Genomic DNA, 20,765 nt, shown 5'->3' with positions numbered 1-20,765 from the left:
AACACTCTCCAGGGATCTTAGCATCGCATTATACCTTAACTGGAGGACATTTTTGGCTTTATTTAAATGTAATATTTAAGGAAAGAAAACCCCCAAAAAAGTGTTGGATAATGGAGCAAACTGATGTATTTCAAGTTTTCATCCAAAGTGACAATAAGACGGGCAACATTTTCACTTCATTTAGGCAGCATCACCTACTGAAGAACCAACTCCACAGCATGTCTTTTGTCCTGTCTCCCTCCCTCACTCCAACTGTTTGTGACAGAATGGCTGACCCTCTCTGTGCCTGGTTCTGCTCGAGTCTTCTTGTTAAAAAGTTTTTCTTTGCCACTGTCACCAAAGTGCTTGCTCATAAGGGGTTATCTGATTGTTGGAGTTTTCTCTTTATTATTGCAGGGTCTGTATCTTCCAATAGAATGCATTGAAGTGACTGTTGTTGTGATTTGGTGCTATATAAATAAAACTGAATTGAATTATAAATATTTGCATTATCACAACTATTACAATGAAAGTAGGAAATACTCCCACAACTGGTGTAAGAGCCAAAGTCAATGTTTGTTTTTCCTTTTTTGTTTTGGTGGCACAGGTGTATAGCTTTACCTGCGTCTCAGGTGATGGTATGTGGGTGTGGTCACAGTCTATTTACCTGATGTCGGTGTTCGCAGCAGGTGTGTTGGGTGAGTGGTTTGTGGGCAAACTTTTCTGTTGACCGTCATTTTTTGGCACACCAGTTAATCCATGCGCTAGTTGGAAATTGATTGAAAGCGCAAATGTTTGTTCTTGTTTTGTTCTTAAAATAAATGCGCAAAGTACAAGTTCGACTCATTATGGATTATTGGAGGCGCGTCACAGGGACACAACCAACTCAGCCGGCCGCGGCTTTATTTACGGATGAAAGTCGCAACATTTAGTCAACAGAAAACCCTTGTCTTTTATTGCACGCATCGAAACAATGAAGAGGATTTTTGGACATACGTTTTGGAGTCACGGAGATGTCAGATGAGTGGACGCAGTTCTCAAATGAGTAATTGGAAACGGCACCGTCACACTGGCATGGTGGAACGCAGCGCAACAGACACTTCAGAAGCGGTAGGACACGCGGATTCACTCTGTGTATTATTGGATGTTTTGAACACAGTTTGTAAGTGTCATCGCTTGTCCATTGGGGACATTGGTTTGATCTGCGTTGTGTGCGTGCGTGTGCTTGATTTGGCAAGCTGGAGGACTCTGCTCTGGTTTTGACAGCCTGTGACGCTGCTGCGCAATGGTTTACACGGAAGAAAAGTATTGGCTGTGGTCTCTTTGAAGCTGTGGAATATAATGTTGTTTTGATGCATGTGAAAAAGTGACGATGAGTGAAATAAAAGAAGCCGAACATGAACTGGAAGAAAAAAGATCTGCAAAACTGACGGCTAAAGCGCTTGCTTTTAAAATGGAAACTTTGCAGAAAGAGCGAAAAGCTCATGTTAACAAGATTAAAGGGTTAACTCGTGATATTAAAGAATTGATGAACAAGGATGACAATGCAAAAGCTGTGCTGCTTAACTTGGAAAACCTGAATGATTTGTATAAAAATGCCAAAACTGTTCATGATGCATTCATTTTATTGATTCCTAAAGATGAACAAGATGCTCATATTGACTGGTTTGGACGCATAACAAAATGTAATGATGATTTTGTTGAAGATGTGAAACGGTGGCTTCTTGAAGCTGGAAGACCTTTTATGGAAAAAGACAATGAAGCTGAGAAAGTGCCTACTGCTGTTACTTTGGATGTGCCCGTTTCTGCTGAGCCTGTTTTATCAAAGGAGACGGTTTCTTCCACAAATGATAAAAATAACATCTTAACATCCCCAAAGCAGGTTAAAACAAATTCTGACATACAAGATGAAATACAGCCAGGTGACAGTGTTTCAAACGTAGGAAGCAAAAAGAGTAAAATCAGTTCTTCAAGCTCAAACTCCAGAGCATCAAGTACAACATCAGCACGAATAATGGCTGAAGCTGAAGCAGCTGCTCTGATGGTAAGGCAAAAACTGCTTAAGGATAAACATGCCTTGGAGGAACGTGAAGCACAGTTAAGGAGACAGCGGGAGCAACTGGAGCTGGAAACAAATATAGCTGCCACGGTTGCAAAAATGAAAGTACTGAAAGGCTCAAAAGGATCCAGTATTAAAAGTAAACTATCAAAAATATCAGATGGTATGGAGTCATATTTTGAAAAGGGACAGAAGGTAACTCAAGTGTTGAATACTAGTCCGGATACTCCTGTACATGAAAGGCAACATGTGCATATCTTTAGGGAGCATAATGTTGCAGACTCACAATCTCTCTTAACCATAGGCAGAGTTCCAATACAACCTCAGACTCTTTCTGAAGATCCCTTGACATATCACTCAGACATTAGAAATTCACATGAAAATAAACATGTATCTTCTCAAATTTCTAGTCATGAAGAAGACTGTAACATCTTATCTGTCATGAGTAAGCAGAACGAACTCACTGCTTTATTAATCCAACAACATAGTCTTTCTTCATTGCCTAAAAAGGAGATCCCAGTTTTTGATGGAGATCCACTTCAGTACCAGACTTTTATTAAATCGTTTGAACACAACATTGAAAGCAGAAATAAAAACCCTGGAGATTGTCTTTATTATTTGGAACAACACACAAAGGGTCAACCAAGAGAACTTGTAAGAAGTTGCCTACACATGACTTCAGAAGCAGGATTCAGAAAGGCGAAGTGTTTATTACGGCAGCATTTTGGGAATGAACATAAACTTGCCACGGCTTACATGAGCAAAGCACTTGCTTGGTCTTCAATAAAAGCAGAGGACACGAAAGCTCTTCAAGCTTACACAATATTCCTAAGAGGCTGTTGCAATGCTATGGAAGATCTCAGTTATATGCAGGAGCTTGACATGCCTGCCAACATGTTAGCTATAACAAAGAAACTTCCCTACAGGCAGAGAGATAAGTGGAGAACTGCAGTCTGTGATTTCCATGAGAAGTGTAATCGACAAGCTACATTTAAGGATCTTGTGGAGTTTTTAGAAAAACAAGTTAAGATCGCATCTGACCCAGTGTTTGGGGACATCAAGGATATCTGCACGACAAATAGAGACACAAGAAAACTTAAGTCTCAAACTCACACAAGATTCAAAGAAAGTTCTTTTGCTACCTCTGTGATGGCATCTGAAAAAGAAAATAACAAAGTTAAGGAAAAGGAAAGAATAACACAAATGAGGAGTTGCTTGTTTTGCAAAGGTGAACATACCTTAGAAAATTGTCAAGAGCTGGAAAGAAAAACGCAAAAAGACAAAATCACTTTTCTAAAAGAGAATGGAGTCTGTTTTGGATGTCTTTGTAAAGGTCACATTAGTAGAGACTGCAAAAAGCGCCTCAGGTGCAAGACGTGTGGCTTAAAGCACCCTCAAATGTTACACATCTATCAAAAGACAATGAGTAAAGAACAAGAATCAAAGGAACAAACTCAAAATCGTGCCATAGTCTCTATTCAGACCAGTGCTCTTACTGGGGCCGGTAAAGATGAATTCAAACTTTCAATCGTGCCTGTGAAAGTTAAGGCCAAGAAAGGAAATGTAACATTGTACACCTATGCATTTCTTGACCCAGGCAGCACTGCATCATTTTGTACAGTAAAGCTGATGAATAAGCTGAAAATTCATGGAAGAAGATCCAACATTCTGTTGAGAACTATGGGACAAAATAAAGTTGTTGAAACGGATATTATTGCAGATTTAGAAGTTGCTGGACTAGACGGAAATGAGTTTTGTGATCTTCCCATTCTTTATACTCAGTTCACTATCCCTGTCCATAAAGGAAACATTCCTCACCAGAACGATATACTCCGGTGGCCATATTTGAAGTCTGTACATCTACCAGAAATTGACTCTGAAATTGATTTGCTAATTGGCTCGAATGTGCCAAAGGCTCTGGAACCACTGGATGTCATTAGAAGTGTTGGAGATGGACCGTATGCTGTTAAAACTGTCCTTGGCTGGACAGTGAACGGACCTTTGGGTGAGACTCAAACTGAAGTTCACAATCAGCCACAGATAAGTGTCAATAGAGTTTCAGTGGTGAAACTTGATGAGCTGTGGAATCAGCAGTTTAAAACTGATTTTCCAGAGTGTGCCAGAGATGAGAAAGAACCTTCTAAGGAAGACCAACAGTTTTTGGATAAAGTTTCCAATACTGCTAAGATACATAATGGTCATTATTATATTGGACTCCCATTGAAAGACTTAAAGGTCTGCATGCCAGATAATAAAAGTGTCGCTGAACAACGCCTTCAGAATCTGAAGAAAAGACTTATGAAGAACGCTACTTTTCTGCAGGACTATAACAGCTTTATGTCAGATATGATCTCTGAAGGTTATGCAGAAAAGGTACTGTGGAGCAGGGAAATTATTTTACTGCTATTGTTAAATAATCATCATTATTACCATTGATTAATAATATAATCTGGAGTTTATATTGCATTCAGGGGTTGAACAGTGTGTGTCTTTCAGAAAGGCTAAAAGTCACAGGCTGACAGGAAACAGGCTTGCAGAGAGTTTTGCAGAAGTGAAAGTTATTTTGAGCAGCAGGCTAAGACGAGGCTTTAACAATGTAACAGATAGCTTTAAGAAGGCCTTAAGATGTTATGCATACAGTTATTATGTTGACCTTGTATTTCAGGTGCAGTTATGACTATTTTATACACAATGCATATCTGTGCTTATTAAAGAGTTGGAGCTCGGTCAATTAATTGGGGGTTGGAAGCTTTGTTCGGCGCGATGTCCGGACAATCTATTGTGCAAGTGACTTGGAGCCATAGAAGGAATTGCAATACATGCTTACAAAACACTTATATATCAGGTCATTTCATATTAAGGTTTAAGTAGAGGTTCTTGGTTAAAACATTTATTTAGAGGAGAGATTAGTCATGTCTCGGCAAGAAAGAGGAACAATTCACTTTAAGACAAGAACGGAAAGTACCAGCCATGAAAATAGAAGATGATCTTCTGGGTTAAAAGTCATTGTGGTGTTGATCTGATCTATGTATAAAATGTATCTGTGACGCATGAAGGGGCGTCAGTAAACAAGCCCTGACGGTATAAAATCTGTGTATGCTTTGAGGAAGTCGGAGATCACTTGCTGTCGGCGTACAGAGTGTTCTTCCCACACGTGTGTAGTCATTAAAATCATTGTTTGACCAAGACCTTCTGGACCATGGGTGGTTTGTACTCTCCTTCCTCAATTTTGAACCTTAACAGTACCAGAAGACAACTTAGAACGGACGGATGGCAGGAAATGGTATTTGCCGCATCCGCAGAAGAAAACCCTTAGAGTGGTGTTTGACTGTGGAGCCAAGTATCAAGGAGTGTCGCTAAATAGCAAGCTCTTACAAGGTCCAGACTTGACCAGCACATTAATTGGAGTTCTGACAAGATTTCGTAAAGAACCTGTTGTCATTGCTGCAGACATTAAGGCCATGTTTCACCAGGTTAAAATACCAGAGGAGGATCGAGATATGTTGAGATTCCTTTGGTGGCCCAACGGAGATTACACTCAAGCCATGGTTGAATATAGGATGACAGTACATGTGTTTGGAGCAACTTCATCTCCCAGTTGTGCAAATTTTGCACTAAGGAAATGTGCTGAAGATCATAAACAACAGTTTAGCCTTCAAGCTGTGGATGCAATGTTGAACAACTTTTACGTCGACGATTGTCTCGTCTCAGCAGCCACAGAAGAGGATGCGATCGATCTCTATCATGAACTCTGTGCCATATGCTTGAAAGGAGGCTTTCCACTGAACAAATGGATAAGTAACAGTCGTAATGTGTTGGCTGTAATACCTGAAAGTAACAGAGCAAGCAAAATAAAGGATCTAGACTTGATCAGTGATGAACTTCCGGTGGAAAGAGTTTTGGGCGTTCAATGGTGTGTGGAGTCTGACGTTTTCAAGTTCAGAATCACTCTAAGAGATCGACCTTTGACAAGACGTGGCATCCTTTCTGTAGTCAGCTCTGTTTATGACCCTCTAGGAATGTTGGCACCAGTAATCTTAACTGCTAAAAAGATTCTGCAAAATCTGTGTCGAAAAAAGATTGGATGGGATGATGCATTACCTGATGCGGTTATACAGGAATGGACTATTTGGATGCAAGAGCTCTACAAGCTGGAGGAGTTCAAGGTTGATCGTTGTTTTAAAACCAACAGTTTTGGAACTGTAAAAACTGCTCAGTTGCATCATTTCGCAGATGCATCTGAGGACAGCTATGGAACATTGACTTATTTGTTACTAAAGAACGAACGAGACCAGGCACGCTGTGCATTCATTATGGGAGAGGCACGTGTTGCTCCTTTAAAACCAGTTACAATCCCTCGAATGGAGTTAACTGCTGCCACCTTAGCAAGCAGAATGGATGTAATGTGGAAGAAGGAGCTGCAGATGGAACTGAAGGACTCAGTATTTTGGACTGACAGCACCTCTGTACTAAATTATATCAACAATAAAACAACAAGGTTCCGCACTTTCGTCGCCAACAGAGTTTCTGAGATTGTCAAAGTTTCAAATCCTCAACAATGGAGATATGTGGACACGGATAACAATCCAGCAGATTTGGCTTCTCGAGGTTTAACAGTACAATCCTTTTTGAAAAATAAACAAACTTGGCTCTCTGGACCTCCATTTCTTCTACTACCACAAGAGGAGTGGCCTCAGAATCCTGATGAAGTGAAACAACTCTGTTACGTCCCCCCCCACCATGGCGGAGGCAAAGGTAGGAAGGAGACAGCAACACTGGACAACCACAATCAATGAAGGAGGAAGACCACAGAACAGTTAAGTATCAGGCAGGATTTATTGGGTGCTTGCCTGGATAGTCAAACTTAACAACAGTAAAGAGGTGGGGGAGGAGGACTGGGCGGTTGATCCAAATCAAAGAAAGTAATAAAACAAAAAGAGGTCGGTAGCTTCCAGGGCCTAGCCTAACTGAAAGAAAAATGCAAAACAAAAGGCCTACCTAGCTACTCGATAAAAGTCAGTGAAAACATACAAGGGTGGCATCAACCGCATAACCTAGTGTGACTAACAGAGTAAAATCTACAACCAGTGTATAGGGTACCCCGGCTTACCTGTCCAGCCTCCCACCACACACAACATAAAGATGCCTGTTCGCAAATGTTTGTCAAAGCAGAAGCCAGCAGCCACCAGCTGGCCAGGGAGCGGCTCATTTGTAGTGTTCCTTGGAGTGTGATTGGCCAACTGAGCCCAGTCCAGCCAATAGACACCTGCCAATCAACTTCGAACTGGCCAATCAGAGGAGGCCTGACGCCTGAAAGATGAATAGAACACAAAACAGAGTACAAAAGCAAAGCCACACCCCTTGGCACGTAACACTCTCACCCTTCAAAAACCAAACTTAGGGTTTGGTGACCTCTCTAAACAGCACGGGAGAGTGCGTCTGCTACAATGTTTTCTGAACCTTTTTTGTGATGGATTTTGAGGGTATAATTCTGAATAATCAGTGACCAACGCATAAGCCGCTGGTTGTGATTATACATCTTGGAGAGGAAAACTAAAGGGTTGTGATCTGTGAATACTTGGACTGACCTCTGACCTGACTCTGTATAGACTTCAAAATGTTGCAAGGCCCACAACAAAGCAAGGGTCTCCTTTTCAATGGTAGAATACCTGAGCTGGTGTTTGTCAAACTTCCGAGAGAAGTAACTCACAGGATGGTCAATGCCCTGGGTATCCTCCTGGAGAAGCACCGCTCCCGCCCCAACTGCGCTGGCATCTATTTCCAGTTTGAATGGTAAAGAGAAGTTAGGAGCAGACAAAACAGGGGTGCAACAAAGTAAGCCCTTAAGGCTTTCGAAAGCCTGCTGACAACTCCCAGACCAAATAAACGGCTTTGAGGGACTGGTTAAGTCAGTGAGAGGGGCAGCAACAGAAGAGAAATTTTTACAAAACCGTCGGTAATATCCTATCATCCCAAGGAACCGCCGCAGTTCTCTCCTGGTGGTTGGTTGGGGGAACTCCCTAATCGCAATGACTTTGGCATCTGCAGGGCGCACTTGCCCTAGACCAACTTGCTGGCCAAGGTAGAGGACACTGCCTCTAGCGAAATCACATTTGGCAAGGTTCAAAGTGAGAGACGCACTGTCTAGGCTAATGAAGACTTCTTTTAATGTAGCTATGTGGGTGGACCAGTCACTGCTATACACAACAATGTCATCTAAGTATGCTCGGCAGTTAGGGATTTTTCCCAACACTTTGTTAACCAGTCTCTGAAACGTTGCAGGGGCATTGCACATGCCAAAAGGCATAACCGTATACTGCAGGAAGTGGTCAGGGGTGACAAAAGCTGAAATCTCAGATGCTTGCTGTGTCAAAGGCACTTGCCAATACCCTTTTAACATATCGAGTTTAGTGATGTATTTTGCAGGCCCTATTTCATCAATGCAGTCATCGATAAGGGGTAAGGGATGTGCATCGGGTACAGTGACAGAGTTCACCTTTCGGAAGTCTGTACAGAATCTTGGGCTTCCATCTGACTTAGTGTCTAAGAGACATGGTGAACTCCAAGAGCTGGAGCTTGGCACTGCAAATCCATTCTGAAGAAGATACTCAACTTCCTGTTTTATGATTTCCCTCTTTGCAGGACTAACCCGATAAGCGCGCTGTTTGATTGGTGTAGGGTTAGTGAGCACCACATCATGTTTTATGACAGTGGTTTGAGACGGGATATCACTGAACAGAGATGGGAATCCCGATATGAGTGTTATAATATCATTGCTCTGTTCAGCAGGAAGGTGGGACAGGTATTGTGTTAGGGTTGACAATATCACAGAATTACCTAATCGAGCACTTTGAGGCTCAGCACCTCGTAACACCAACCCATCTTCATCTGGAGTAATCTCCACCTTGGTCACCGAAGCCATCGGAGACGTAACCACTTGCTCTTGGACCACAGATGGCACAGCTGAAGGTTCACGAGAGTTGTACAGCTTCATCATGTTGACATGACACACCCGAGTGGGACGTCTGCGATCCGGGGTCTGAATAATGTAGTTAGTCTTGCTGAGTTTTCTCTCTACAACATAAGGACCAGAGAACCTAACGGAGAGAGAGGAGCCGGGCACCGGAAGGAGAAGGAGCACTCTGTCACCTGGCAGAAATGAACGGTCAACAGCCCGCTGATCAAAGTGTCTCTTCATTTTCACTTGTGACGTGGCTAATACGTTCCTGGTTAAGGAATAAGCCCTCTTCAACCTGTCATTCAGTGTCTTGACGTACTCTGGAAGGCTTTTGGTGTTGTCAACCGGTGTAGCCAGCCTCTCTTTAAAAACCTTCAAAGGACTCCTCATCTCACGCCCAAACACAAGTTCACTGGGACTAAATCCCAGAGATTCTTGGGTTGCTTCCCGACAGGCAAATAAAACAAGTGGAACACTTTCATCCCAGTCCCGTTGGGAACTATAACAGTGTTTCCTTAACATAGACTTCAAAGTCTGATGAAACCTCTCTAGTGCCCCCTGACTTTCAGGATGGTAAGAACTCGAGGTTATGTGTTCAATGCCTAATGTTTTCAGGGCTTGGGCAAACACTCTAGACTTAAAGTTAGTACCTTGGTCTGTTTGCACAACCTTAGGCAGACCAAAGGTTGAAAAGAATCTCAACAGTGCTTTGACAACAATCTGAGCTGTTATTCTCCGTAGTGGGATTGCCTCGGGAAACCTGGTCGAAACGCACATGATCGTCAACAGAAACTGGTTTCCAGTTTTAGCTTTAGGTAGAGGCCCCACACAGTCAACAATCACTTTTTGAAATGGCTCCTCTACTACTGGGATAGGACAGAGAGGACCGGGGGGGATTACTTGGTTTGGCTTGCCGGTCATTTGGCATACATGGCAAGTACGGCAGTATTGAACAACATCAGATTTCAGTCCAGGCCAGAAGAAATGTTTCAGAATTCTGGTGTATGTTTTATTAACCCCCAAATGTCCTGACCATGGATGGTCATGTGCTAAGGACAGTACCTGGGTACGATAAGCAGTAGGTACCACCACCTGATATACTGCAGACCAGTCAGCGTCTTCCGAGACCTCACTTGTCCATCTGCGCATCAGAAGACCTTTGTCAGAGAAGTAAGCCAGCTTTTTCCCTTTGGCATCCTGTTGACTGAGAGTGGAGGAATGACACTTGGACAGGGTTACATCATTTTTCTGTGCAATAATGAACTCCTCTCGGGAGACTGGCAAATCCAGAACTGGTTGTGTTTTGTCAGCAGGTGGAACTGTGGCCTGAACCTTAGATCCAGAGGTAAAGTTAATCACGTCACCAACGGGATCTGACCTCATGAAGGAATCGGCCAAGTCAGGACCATACTTTTTTGTCTGGGCCCTCGTAACTACACAAGCTGGAAAGATGGCAAGCTGGTCTTGGGCTGAGTCAGAATCCCGGCTCAGCTCGGGTCTGTCTAACACTTCAGGAATGGGTATGACCTTGCCTCCAGCAAGGTCATTACCTAGGATGAAGTCAATGCCTGGTATGGGCAACGCAGAACGAATAGCCACTTTAACAACTCCGCTGACTAATGAAGACTGAATGTGAATAGTGTGCAAAGGGGCAGATACAAATCCGAGTTCTACTCCCTGGACAATAACACTGGACTGGCAAAATGACTCCTCAGAAAACGGTAAGACGTTTTCTCTAATGATGGACTGAGAGGCCCCTGTATCTCTCAGTATTTTTACTGGTTGTTGATCATTTGGATTCCCAGTCAGCGAAACCACTCCCTCTAGAATGAATGGTTTGAAACAGGGGTCAGGGTGGTTAGTGTTTGGCTGAAATGCCCTCCCAGTCTCTGTGGCTTTAATCAATCCCACCCCTTTTGGTTGTGAGGATAGTTGCTGTTTACGCTTTAATGCCTGACATTCTGCGATGAGATGACCCCTCTTGTGGCAATAAAAGCATTCACGCTCACCGTGGGAAGGCAAGGGCCCCCTCATTGGCCTCACTGGCCTCGCAGCAGAGCAACTAGACTCAAGCCGTGCTGAGCGCATGGCTGTGGGCCTATCTGGATGGGAAACAGGGGTAAAAACATTCTTATGAGTTAGCACAAACTCATCGGCCAACACAGCTGCTTTGGACATGGACGTCACCTTCTGTTCGTTTAAGAACATTATGAGCCTCTCAGGTAATGAATTTTTAAAATCCTCCAGTAGCATTAACTCACGCAGCGACTCATACTCATCCCCAACTCCGTTAGCAGCGCACCATTTATCAAAAAGAGCCCCTTTTTCATGTGCAAACTCCACATATGTTTAACTGCTGGACTTCTTATGGTTCCTAAATTTCTGCCTGTAGGCCTCAGGTACCAGTTCGTAGGCACGTACAATTGTTTCCTTCAACACGTCGTATTTCATGCTTTGCTCTAGCAAAAGTGAAGCTACTACCTCCTGAGCTTTGCCCACTAATTTACACTGAAGTAATATGGGCCACATGTCTCTTGGCCATTTCAGAGCAGTAGCCACCTTTTCAAAAGCGTTGAAGTACGAATCTACCTCAGTCTCACGAAAGGTAGGTACTAGGGCAATATGTTTGCTAACGTTAAAACTTTCCGGGGAGACTTTCGGGATTTCTTTAGTGGCATCTGTTTTCTGTCCTGATGACACCCTCAGTGCTTCTACTTCAAGCTGCTTTAACCTGACTTCCTTTTCAGCTTCTATCTCCAGCCTACGGACCTCCAGCCGGAGATCATAATCCGCTTTACGCACCTTATCCTTCTCTTGTGCCTCCAACTGTAAACGCAGTAAGCGAACCTTAAGCTTTGCATCACTGCTAGATGTTTGGGATTCTGGAGTGAAAGGCTTAAAGCGAGGCAGAGTTTGGGGAGCCGCATCAGAGTTAACTTGGGCGCCCGGAGGTGTAGCAGGCAGCGCTTGCTCATCAGTTCTCTCTGGAGAAGCTAGATCAGCAGAGGCACCAGGGGAAACTGAAGGGTCCTGAGAAGGCACCCCAGCTGGAACAGGGCTGATTAAAATCCCCAACTCGAATAATCCCTCCAACAAAGCCTGCTTAATATCCCTCTTCACTCCATACTTTGGTACGGAAAGGTTATACTGGGCAGCAATACTCAACAGGTCGTCTTTGCGACACAAGTCAACTTTGTCAACGCTAGGGTGACTAACAAAACCAGGCAGGTCAAAACTCATCTCCAGCTGATACTATGAAACGTAGACACCCTAAAATCACGGCACCGTCCTCATTAATACAGGTTGTCCACCACATACAACGATCCCGGACGAGCCCCCACTTGTGTTACGTCCCCCCCCACCATGGCGGAGGCAAAGGTAGGAAGGAGACAGCAACACTGGACAACCACAATCAATGAAGGAGGAAGACCACAGAACAGTTAAGTATCAGGCAGGATTTATTGGGTGCTTGCCTGGATAGTCAAACTTAACAACAGTAAAGAGGTGGGGGAGGAGGACTGGGCGGTTGATCCAAATCAAAGAAAGTAATAAAACAAAAAGAGGTCGGTAGCTTCCAGGGCCTAGCCTAACTGAAAGAAAAATGCAAAACAAAAGGCCTACCTAGCTACTCGATAAAAGTCAGTGAAAACATACAAGGGTGGCATCAACCGCATAACCTAGTGTGACTAACAGAGTAAAATCTACAACCAGTGTATAGGGTACCCCGGCTTACCTGTCCAGCCTCCCACCACACACAACATAAAGATGCCTGTTCGCAAATGTTTGTCAAAGCAGAAGCCAGCAGCCACCAGCTGGCCAGGGAGCGGCTCATTTGTAGTGTTCCTTGGAGTGTGATTGGCCAACTGAGCCCAGTCCAGCCAATAGACACCTGCCAATCAACTTCGAACTGGCCAATCAGAGGAGGCCTGACGCCTGAAAGATGAATAGAACACAAAACAGAGTACAAAAGCAAAGCCACACCCCTTGGCACGTAACAAACTCTCATCAAGCGATGCAGAAATTAAAGCAACAGTGAATGCTGTTCAGACGTCACAAGAAATGGATCCGGTTTCTCACTTCATTCAGTATTTTTCATCCTGGACTCGGCTGAAGCGTGCAGTAGTATGGATTCTGAGAGTTAAAAAACTGCTTCTACATTACAGTAAAAGAAAACTACAGATTAAACATGATCCTGAACAAAATCTTGAACTTCAAATGAAGAAACACTGTCTGGACACGAGCAGTCTCAAAGTTGAGGAGCTGATTAGCGCTGAAATGGCTATAATCTCCTTTTGTCAAAGGAAGCGGTTTGCTGATGAAATCTCCTGTTTAACAAAAGGATCGAATGTTAAGAGAACCAGTCACATTTATAAACTTACTCCCATCCTGGAAGAAGGTGTGTTGAGAGTTGGTGGACGATTCAGTAGAACTGCAATGCCAGAAGAGAGAAAACATCCTGTTATTCTGGCCAAAGACTTCCACATTTCTAACCTAATCCTTCAACATGTCCATGAAGCGGTGGGTCATGGAGGTCGTAACCACGTTATCTAAACTGCGTCAAAAATACTGGATTTCAGGTGTCACAGTACCTATAAGAAAAACTGTGGCTAAATGCATTGTGTGTCGGCGCGTAAATGCCCCACCAGGACAACAACAAATGGCAGACCTGCCCCTACACAGAGTAACTCCTGATGAACCACCATTCACGTATGTCGGAGTGGACTATTTCGGACCGTTTCTAGTGAAACGTGGAAGGACTACTGTAAAATGCTATGGTGTGATATTCACATGTTTAGCGTCAAGAGCCATTCATATTGAAATGGCATCATCACTGGACACAGACTCTTTTATCAATGCCCTTCGTCGCTTTATTGCTAGACGTGGTCAAGTAAAAGAACTGCGATCTGACAACGGCACCAACTTTGTGGGATCCCATCGTGAGCTGAAGGAAATGATAGCAGATTGGAATCAATGTCGTATACACAATACCCTTCTTCAAAAGGGCATTAAATGGACTTTCCATCCCCCAGCTGGCTCACATCATGGAGGTGTATGGGAAAGACTTATAAGATCTGTGAGAAAGATTCTTAATTCCACCTTAAGTGTACAAAGTCTTGATGAAGAGAGCCTCAGGACTGTTTTATGTGAAGCTGAAGCTATTTTGAATGGTCGTCCTATTACAAAGGCTTCTACAGATCCAAATGACCTTGAAGCACTTACTCCAAACCACCTGTTGCTTCTTAAGACTGCACCATCATTACCACCAGGATGTTTTCAAAAAGATGACATATATGCTCGTCGCAGATGGAAACAAGTCCAATATATGTCAGATTTATTCTGGAAAAGGTGGATTAAAGAATATCTTCCACAACTGCAACAAAGACAGAAATGGTGCAACCCAAAACGAAACTTCATGCCAGGAGACATTGTGATCATTGTTGATGATTCCGCACCACGGAATTCCTGGATAACTGGAAAAATAGAAGAGACAATCCAGGACAAAAGGGGATTTGTTCGTCATCTTCGGATCAAGACAAAAACTGGATTCCTAAACAGACCTATAAATAAAGTCTGTCTGTTGCAGGAAACAGAGAATATTTAACATATTGGACTGACTGGATAAACTTTAAGTGACCTACTCCTTTTATTTATGGGTTACTAACCTCACAGATGGTGAACCACAAGTAGTAGTACTGATGCATGTTGCACTAAAGGGCGATTGAAATGTTTTATGAACAAGCAAATGATGTAAGACTTGATTATTTTGTAATTATTATTTAAAAGATAATAATTAGGGGCCGGTATTGTAAGAGCCAAAGTCAATGTTTATGTTTTTCCTTTTTTGTTTTGGTGGCACAGGTGTATAGCTTTACCTGCGTCTCAGGTGATGGTATGTGGGTGTGGTCACAGTCTATTTACCTGATGTCGGTGTTCGCAGCAGGTGTGTTGGGTGAGTGGTTTGTGGGCAAACTTTTCTGTTGACCGTCATTTTTTGGCACACCAGTTAATCCATGCGCTAGTTGGAAATTGATTGAAAGCGCAAATGTTTGTTCTTGTTTTGTTCTTAAAATAAATGCGCAAAGTACAAGTTCGACTCATTATGGATTATTGGAGGCGCGTCACAGGGACACAACCAACTCAGCCGGCCGCGGCTTTATTTACGGATGAAAGTCGCAACAACTGGCATCTCTCTTTATACAACTTCTACAATTGCAAATTATTAGTACATTGTACATTGACCATGAAAATACATTTAATATATATTTTTATGGAGAAAGTACTTCTTCTTTTTTTGGTTATTCAAAAAACAGACCTCTGGCATGTAAAATGTGGAACCAAAATGGGCATCCTGGATAAAGAGAAGATGAGAAAAGGTAAGTGCATACAGTATTGTTTTCTTACCAGTCTTTCCTTTTCTCTTTTGTACATATATAAATACATCAATCAATGAATAACTTTTTCATAAAAACGATTACTTTTTTTCTTTATAAATATAGGTGAGGCATGTATTTACCGTAAAGGCTTCGTTTACACTCCATCTAAGTTTGAGAAGCTTGCAAGAAAAGAGCCATGCAGAAAATGGAAGTCATCTATTTACCACAAAGGAAAAACTCTACGCTTTTGGCTCAAGGTACTTTGTTTCATTTTTATGAATCTACAAAAATCAGATTTCACTAAATAAACTGTTGAATTAACTTATCACAGAAAGGTGATCTAACTGCTAAAGATTATAGACAAAAGAAAAGAAAACCACAATCATCAGACCTTGAGTCCCACAAACTCTCAACAGGTTTGTCTGCTTTTTTTTTTTTTTTTTTTTAAATCTGTGCCTCAAAACCAGAGAATGTTTGAGAATATGAATCAAAAGCATGCAAACATTATTATATTGTTTTTAATCAGCTGTTTGAAGACTTCAGTAGTTTTGACAAATACACCACAGGATTTCAGAAAAAAAAGAGTATTTGCATAGAAAAAGTCACAAAAATCTCCATGTACGTTGTAATATTTTAAACATTTAAACATCTCTTGAAAGAACCCAAGGATCAAGATGAAGATGATGATGGAGAAGAGGATGATGATGATATGGATGAAGATAATGAGCCTGACACTAAGAAAAATGAAGATGAAGATGGTACACCGATTTATAGCTCTTCTGAAGAAGAAGAAAGCGTGGAAGATCTTGTTGAAGATGAAGATGCTACACCGATTTATAGCTCTTCTGAAGAAGAAGAAAGCGTGGAAGATCTTGTTGAAGATGAAGATGCTACACCGATTTATAGCTCTTCTGAAGAAGAAGAAAGCGTGGAAGATCTTGTTGAAGATGAAGATGCTACACCGATTTATAGCTCTTCTGAAGAAGAAGAAAGCGAGGAAGATCTTGTTGAAGATGAAGATGCTACACCGATTTATAGCTCTTCTGAAGAAGAAGAAAGCGAGGAAGATCTTGTTGAAGATGAAGATGAGGATATGGATGAAGATGATGTTGGTGACGATCAGCGTAGCACTGAGGAAGATGAGGATGAAGAAGATGATAATGATGAGGAAGAGACTGTGCCTGCTGTTGCCTCTAACCATACTGGCAGCAATGGTATCATAGGTGACATTTCCAATATATTTCCTATTGGTATGTTTGGATAACAAAGACCTTGTTTGTGTATGAAAATAACTCTCCTCTTTTTTTCAGACAGAGTAACAAGTGCAATTCCAACACCTGGAAAACATGCATTACAGATGAAAGAGGTAAAGTGTATCATTAACATCCCTCCTGAGGCAAGACAGATTATTTTATTTAAATGTTTCACTGTGCTTTACATTGCTGGAACTTTTGAGTATGTTAACCATCTTAGAGTACTCTGCTTTACACCAGCACCGTCATCAAGATAGAAATTTGGCAAATATTATGGTTCAGCATGACAAATTACAAATGTATGCTTTGACAACATCCAGTCCGACTATTTAAAATAAATACAAATATATTCTTTGTTGTCTTTAAAACAGAAGACTAGACATCGTCCTGACATGCCAAGGTCTGAAGTCAGTGGAAATAACAGAGATGTGGTAAAGAACACAGCAATCAAACAGCTGAATGTTAAGAAAGAACCTGAAGACAAACTGAGTGAGTTGTTCAAAAACCAGAATCACTAGCATGATTTTTTTTCTGCTTTTTTTTTTTTTTCTAGAAAAAGTTTCATGTATTTGTTTTATTTTTTATTATTTCTTTTGATCTCTTCTGGTCTTCTTTTTCCAACATGTTTTCTAAATGTACAGGTCCTTCCTGTGAATCTCTGGCCGTGTCAGATCAGCAAGAGCATAAAGCTGTTCACTGCTCTGGCCACAAAGTAGCTGATTTACAATCCATGAGGCCAGAAGGGGGGTAAGATAAAGCTCTCATATCATTTAGGCAAAGATTTTGAATTTATTCACACAGTCTTAAAGGGTTGTTTTTCGACGGCATTTATTTCTCGCACTGCAAAAGCAACTCTACTTGAAATTAGCCAAATATTCTTAAATCTGACAAAACTGTCTAGTTTTGAGAGAAAAAATCTGCCAATTGGGTAAGTTGTTTTGCTAGAATCCTTAAAACTAGCAAATGAATCTGTTTTATGCCTAAATTAGGCAAAACTGTCTAAAATGTGTGATTAATTTAAGAAAATTTGAATTATTACAAGGAAAGACACTGATTATTAAATTTTTTTTTACCTATAATGAGTATTATGCTTTCTTGAACAAGCTATTTTGAAGAATTATTTTGTTATTTTAGTGTTTAATTTAGATTTTCACATAAATAAAAAAGCTTTCTATAGGTAAGTCTAGATTTAAATTTTTTATATTTTATTTTTTGGCCTTTATTGATAGAGACAGTGAAGAACTGACAGGAAAGTAGAGGGAGAGAGAGGGGAAGACATGCAACAAAAGGCCATGGGTCAGACTCAAGCCTGGTCGACCGGACGGTTCCCCAACTGGTCGACCTGCCTGTGTTTGTTTGTTCTTGTTTTTCTTTCCTTTTTCTCTCCGGCTTTGTGGCGATTGTTTACCTAGTGCTGCCGCTCTCTTAGGCAGGACTATTTATTGGTGTGGCTGAATGACAGTCAGTGCTGAAGTATTGCACTAAGTCTGGTAGTATTCTTGGACCGTTTGCGTATTTAAGTATTACCTGCCAGATAAGTGATCAATTGTTATCTGTGTGCGACTGGGTCTTCTTTCTCCGACAGTGACACCTGGGCTGGCTGCCTTTATGCATTTCTTAAATTGAAAAGTCGTTAAAGTGGCCTTACTCCTGAAATAAGAAAGATAATCTTATTCTTCTAGAATAAGATTATCTTTCTTATTTCAAGAATCAGAACCAGAATCTTCAGTTCTGAACTGAAGAAACTTCTCGGATGAGAGGTGAAACGTCTTCAAGCTATTTAAAGAAGTCCAGACACTTTTCTTTCAAAGCTCCTTAGACTACAATGACCTGGATGACTGAGAACATTCAGACATTTTTCTTGAATGAGCTTAATTTTCTTGTGCAAAAATTGCTTGTTAAGAATATGTTTTCTTTCTAGACAAAATATATAAAAAATATATTTTAAAAAAATTCCATAAACAAGAGTGTTTTTACTTGCAGTGCGGACATAACGGAGGCCCCGTCGGCTGGGCCCTCAGCCAGCTCTGGTTTGAATACGATGGATCTTGATCAACTGAAGAGGGAAAAAATAAAAATGCAACTGAAAATTTTAAAATTACAAGAGAACTATTACACTTTGAAAGTAAATGAACTTAAAAAATGAGGATTAATGGTTCTGTAAAGCTGACATTGCAGACAATAAATTAAACGATTGCTGTGTTTATATCCACAAACTGACACGTTAGTTGGAAGTTTCTTTGGTGGAACATTACTTTTGACAAAAGCTACAAAATCATAGAAGTGTGCTGCATTTATACACCATACTTTTTCTTTGCTATACTCAGTTTTCCTTTAGCATTGTTGATTACCATGTTTTACTTTGCTTTTAGAATTAAACAAATAGCTGATATTTTCTTCTGTAGAATGTGAATAAACATGATTTTTATCTGTAAAACATATCATGTAAGAATGGATGTTTGTGTAAAAATTGGCTAATCGTACACCTAACTGAAGAGAAAATAGCTAACCCTGAATAAGACATGAAATTAAGTGTACTCGTACTCATATGAATGAAAATTCATATATCTCAAAAGATGTGACGTCCAGAAATAGAAGGGGGTCAAAGTTAGGTGAAGAAGGGATATGGGGTTATTCCCTTTATCTTCTGTTTTCTTCTGAAATCAATAATGTGACATAACTGTTTTGAGGGTATTCCCTATTCTTATTGTCCTACTTGTGCAAATGCAAATATATATCAGCATGTGTAAATTCATTCTTCACAAGCCAAGACTGCCTAAATGAAACTGTCTTTCTTATTGTCCCTTCAAATAAAGGCATACATAATTACATTCAAATGATTTTATTACACTAAGTTTTTCTACTTTAAAACTTGTAAAAAAAAAAAATCACCTTTTCTTTGTTTTCTTAGAGACAATGATACAATAAATAGTTTTAAAGAGTTTTTGTGGCTGTATTATTGACTCCATTTAAACAGGGGGATTTCACTTCACTGAAGATGTATGTGCCACCCTGCCTAGACAACTTGCCCCTCCTTTGCATCCCATGTAAAATTTTGTAGATTGGCCACTGTTGGAAAATCCCAATGATTTTTGCAAATTAAGGCTCAACTAAATAAACAAAGAAAATTGTGTTGTTTCAATCACTTCAAAAATAAATATTTTGATAAATAACTAACTAAATGTATTTCCCTTCTAAAAACAAAAAAACTCAAAGGTAACATTTGAAGTTATCATAGGACATTCACATCAGTTCATTTTACATTAAAATTTAAATCGTAGTAAACTATTGTGGTTCAACGGTTGTTCAGATGAAAAAAACTTTCCCTCAGTTTATTTGAAACCTATACATACTCCTTTAATGTGGATGTATCTTGTTACATGGATATGGAGAGAAATATGCATAAACTACTGTGTAGTAAGCTGTATTAAGATCCAGCGTAAAACTGGGACATCACGACATCGCACTCCTTGCTTTTTCTATTTGTATTTCTCTTGACATCACCGACTTTTTGTTTTGTTTTTCTTAAATAAATTGGAAGTTTTTTTTTTCTAAATAGCTCTTGACCACTTTACTAGAAAATGTAGATTTACCAATTAGAGAATTGTCAATTCCATATTACCTGGATTATATTTATATTAAAAAAATATACAATGATTGTCCAAGACAAGCATATGTTTACTCCAGAAGTTGATCCAAAGTGATGTACAGCCATTGTGTTCCCCATATGCGGCTGAGCACTGACTGACTTTTCCCAGCAGAAGATCCTCCAGCATGTAGCATCAGATTATTTAAACCATATATTAACCTTTATGGGCTACTGTGTACTGCCTCTAATTGGTAAATCACATTTTCTGCTATATTTAGAAAAAGCGACCACTTTATTTGAATAAATTTATAGATAAAATGCAGGTATACCGAGGAAAGTCAGATGTCCCAGTTTAACACTGGGACATGAACGCATCTTAAGTTTGCGGATATCTGTGAAGCGGGCAGTGTGAAATGCGTCTCAAAATTATACACATTTGTAAATCATATCGTACGTGCACTTGCAACCGTTTCGAGGTTTCTCTCCATATATAAATAGCGACTGTAAATGTCAGTCTAAATCGTCTTACCTGTAAAACCTGCTGTCATTGCCG

General features: G+C 40.8%; 1 protein-coding gene across 1 annotated transcript; it reads left to right on the top strand.

Moving 5' to 3' along the window:
* Positions 1–15,336: 15,336 nt before the first annotated feature.
* LOC146575768 (uncharacterized) lies at positions 15,337–19,764 on the top strand. Its single transcript, XM_085272501.1, has 6 exons — positions 15,337–15,370; positions 16,030–16,593; positions 16,681–16,736; positions 16,995–17,112; positions 17,265–17,370; positions 18,607–19,764. The coding sequence occupies exons 1-6, from the start codon at positions 15,337–15,339 to the stop codon at positions 18,767–18,769; spliced, it is 1,041 nt and encodes a 346-aa protein (XP_085128627.1). The 3' UTR covers positions 18,770–19,764.
* The last annotated feature ends 1,001 nt before the right edge of the window (positions 19,765–20,765 follow it).

This window comes from Mchenga conophoros, linkage group LG4, assembly GCF_057382185.1.
Source record: "Mchenga conophoros isolate Kocher_MC1m ecotype Shallow Benthic linkage group LG4, M_conophoros_male_GT1.1, whole genome shotgun sequence".
Classification (NCBI taxonomy): domain Eukaryota; kingdom Metazoa; phylum Chordata; class Actinopteri; order Cichliformes; family Cichlidae; genus Mchenga; species Mchenga conophoros.
Note: the sequence above shows the minus strand (reverse complement) of the source record. Positions and strands in the feature narration are given on the sequence as shown.

What these genes read in the sequence shown, in the direction of transcription:
- LOC146575768 (XM_085272501.1), top strand. Translation starts at nt 15,337, where the DNA reads ATGGGCATCCTGGATAAAGAGAAGATGAGAAAAG. An exon ending in TAAAGAGAAGATGAGAAAAG is followed by an intron (nt 15,371 to 16,029) that starts GTAAGTGCATAC and finishes ATCTCTTGAAAG; the next exon opens with AACCCAAGGATCAAGATGAA. An exon ending in TCCATGAGGCCAGAAGGGGG is followed by an intron (nt 17,371 to 18,606) that starts GTAAGATAAAGC and finishes TTTTACTTGCAG; the next exon opens with TGCGGACATAACGGAGGCCC.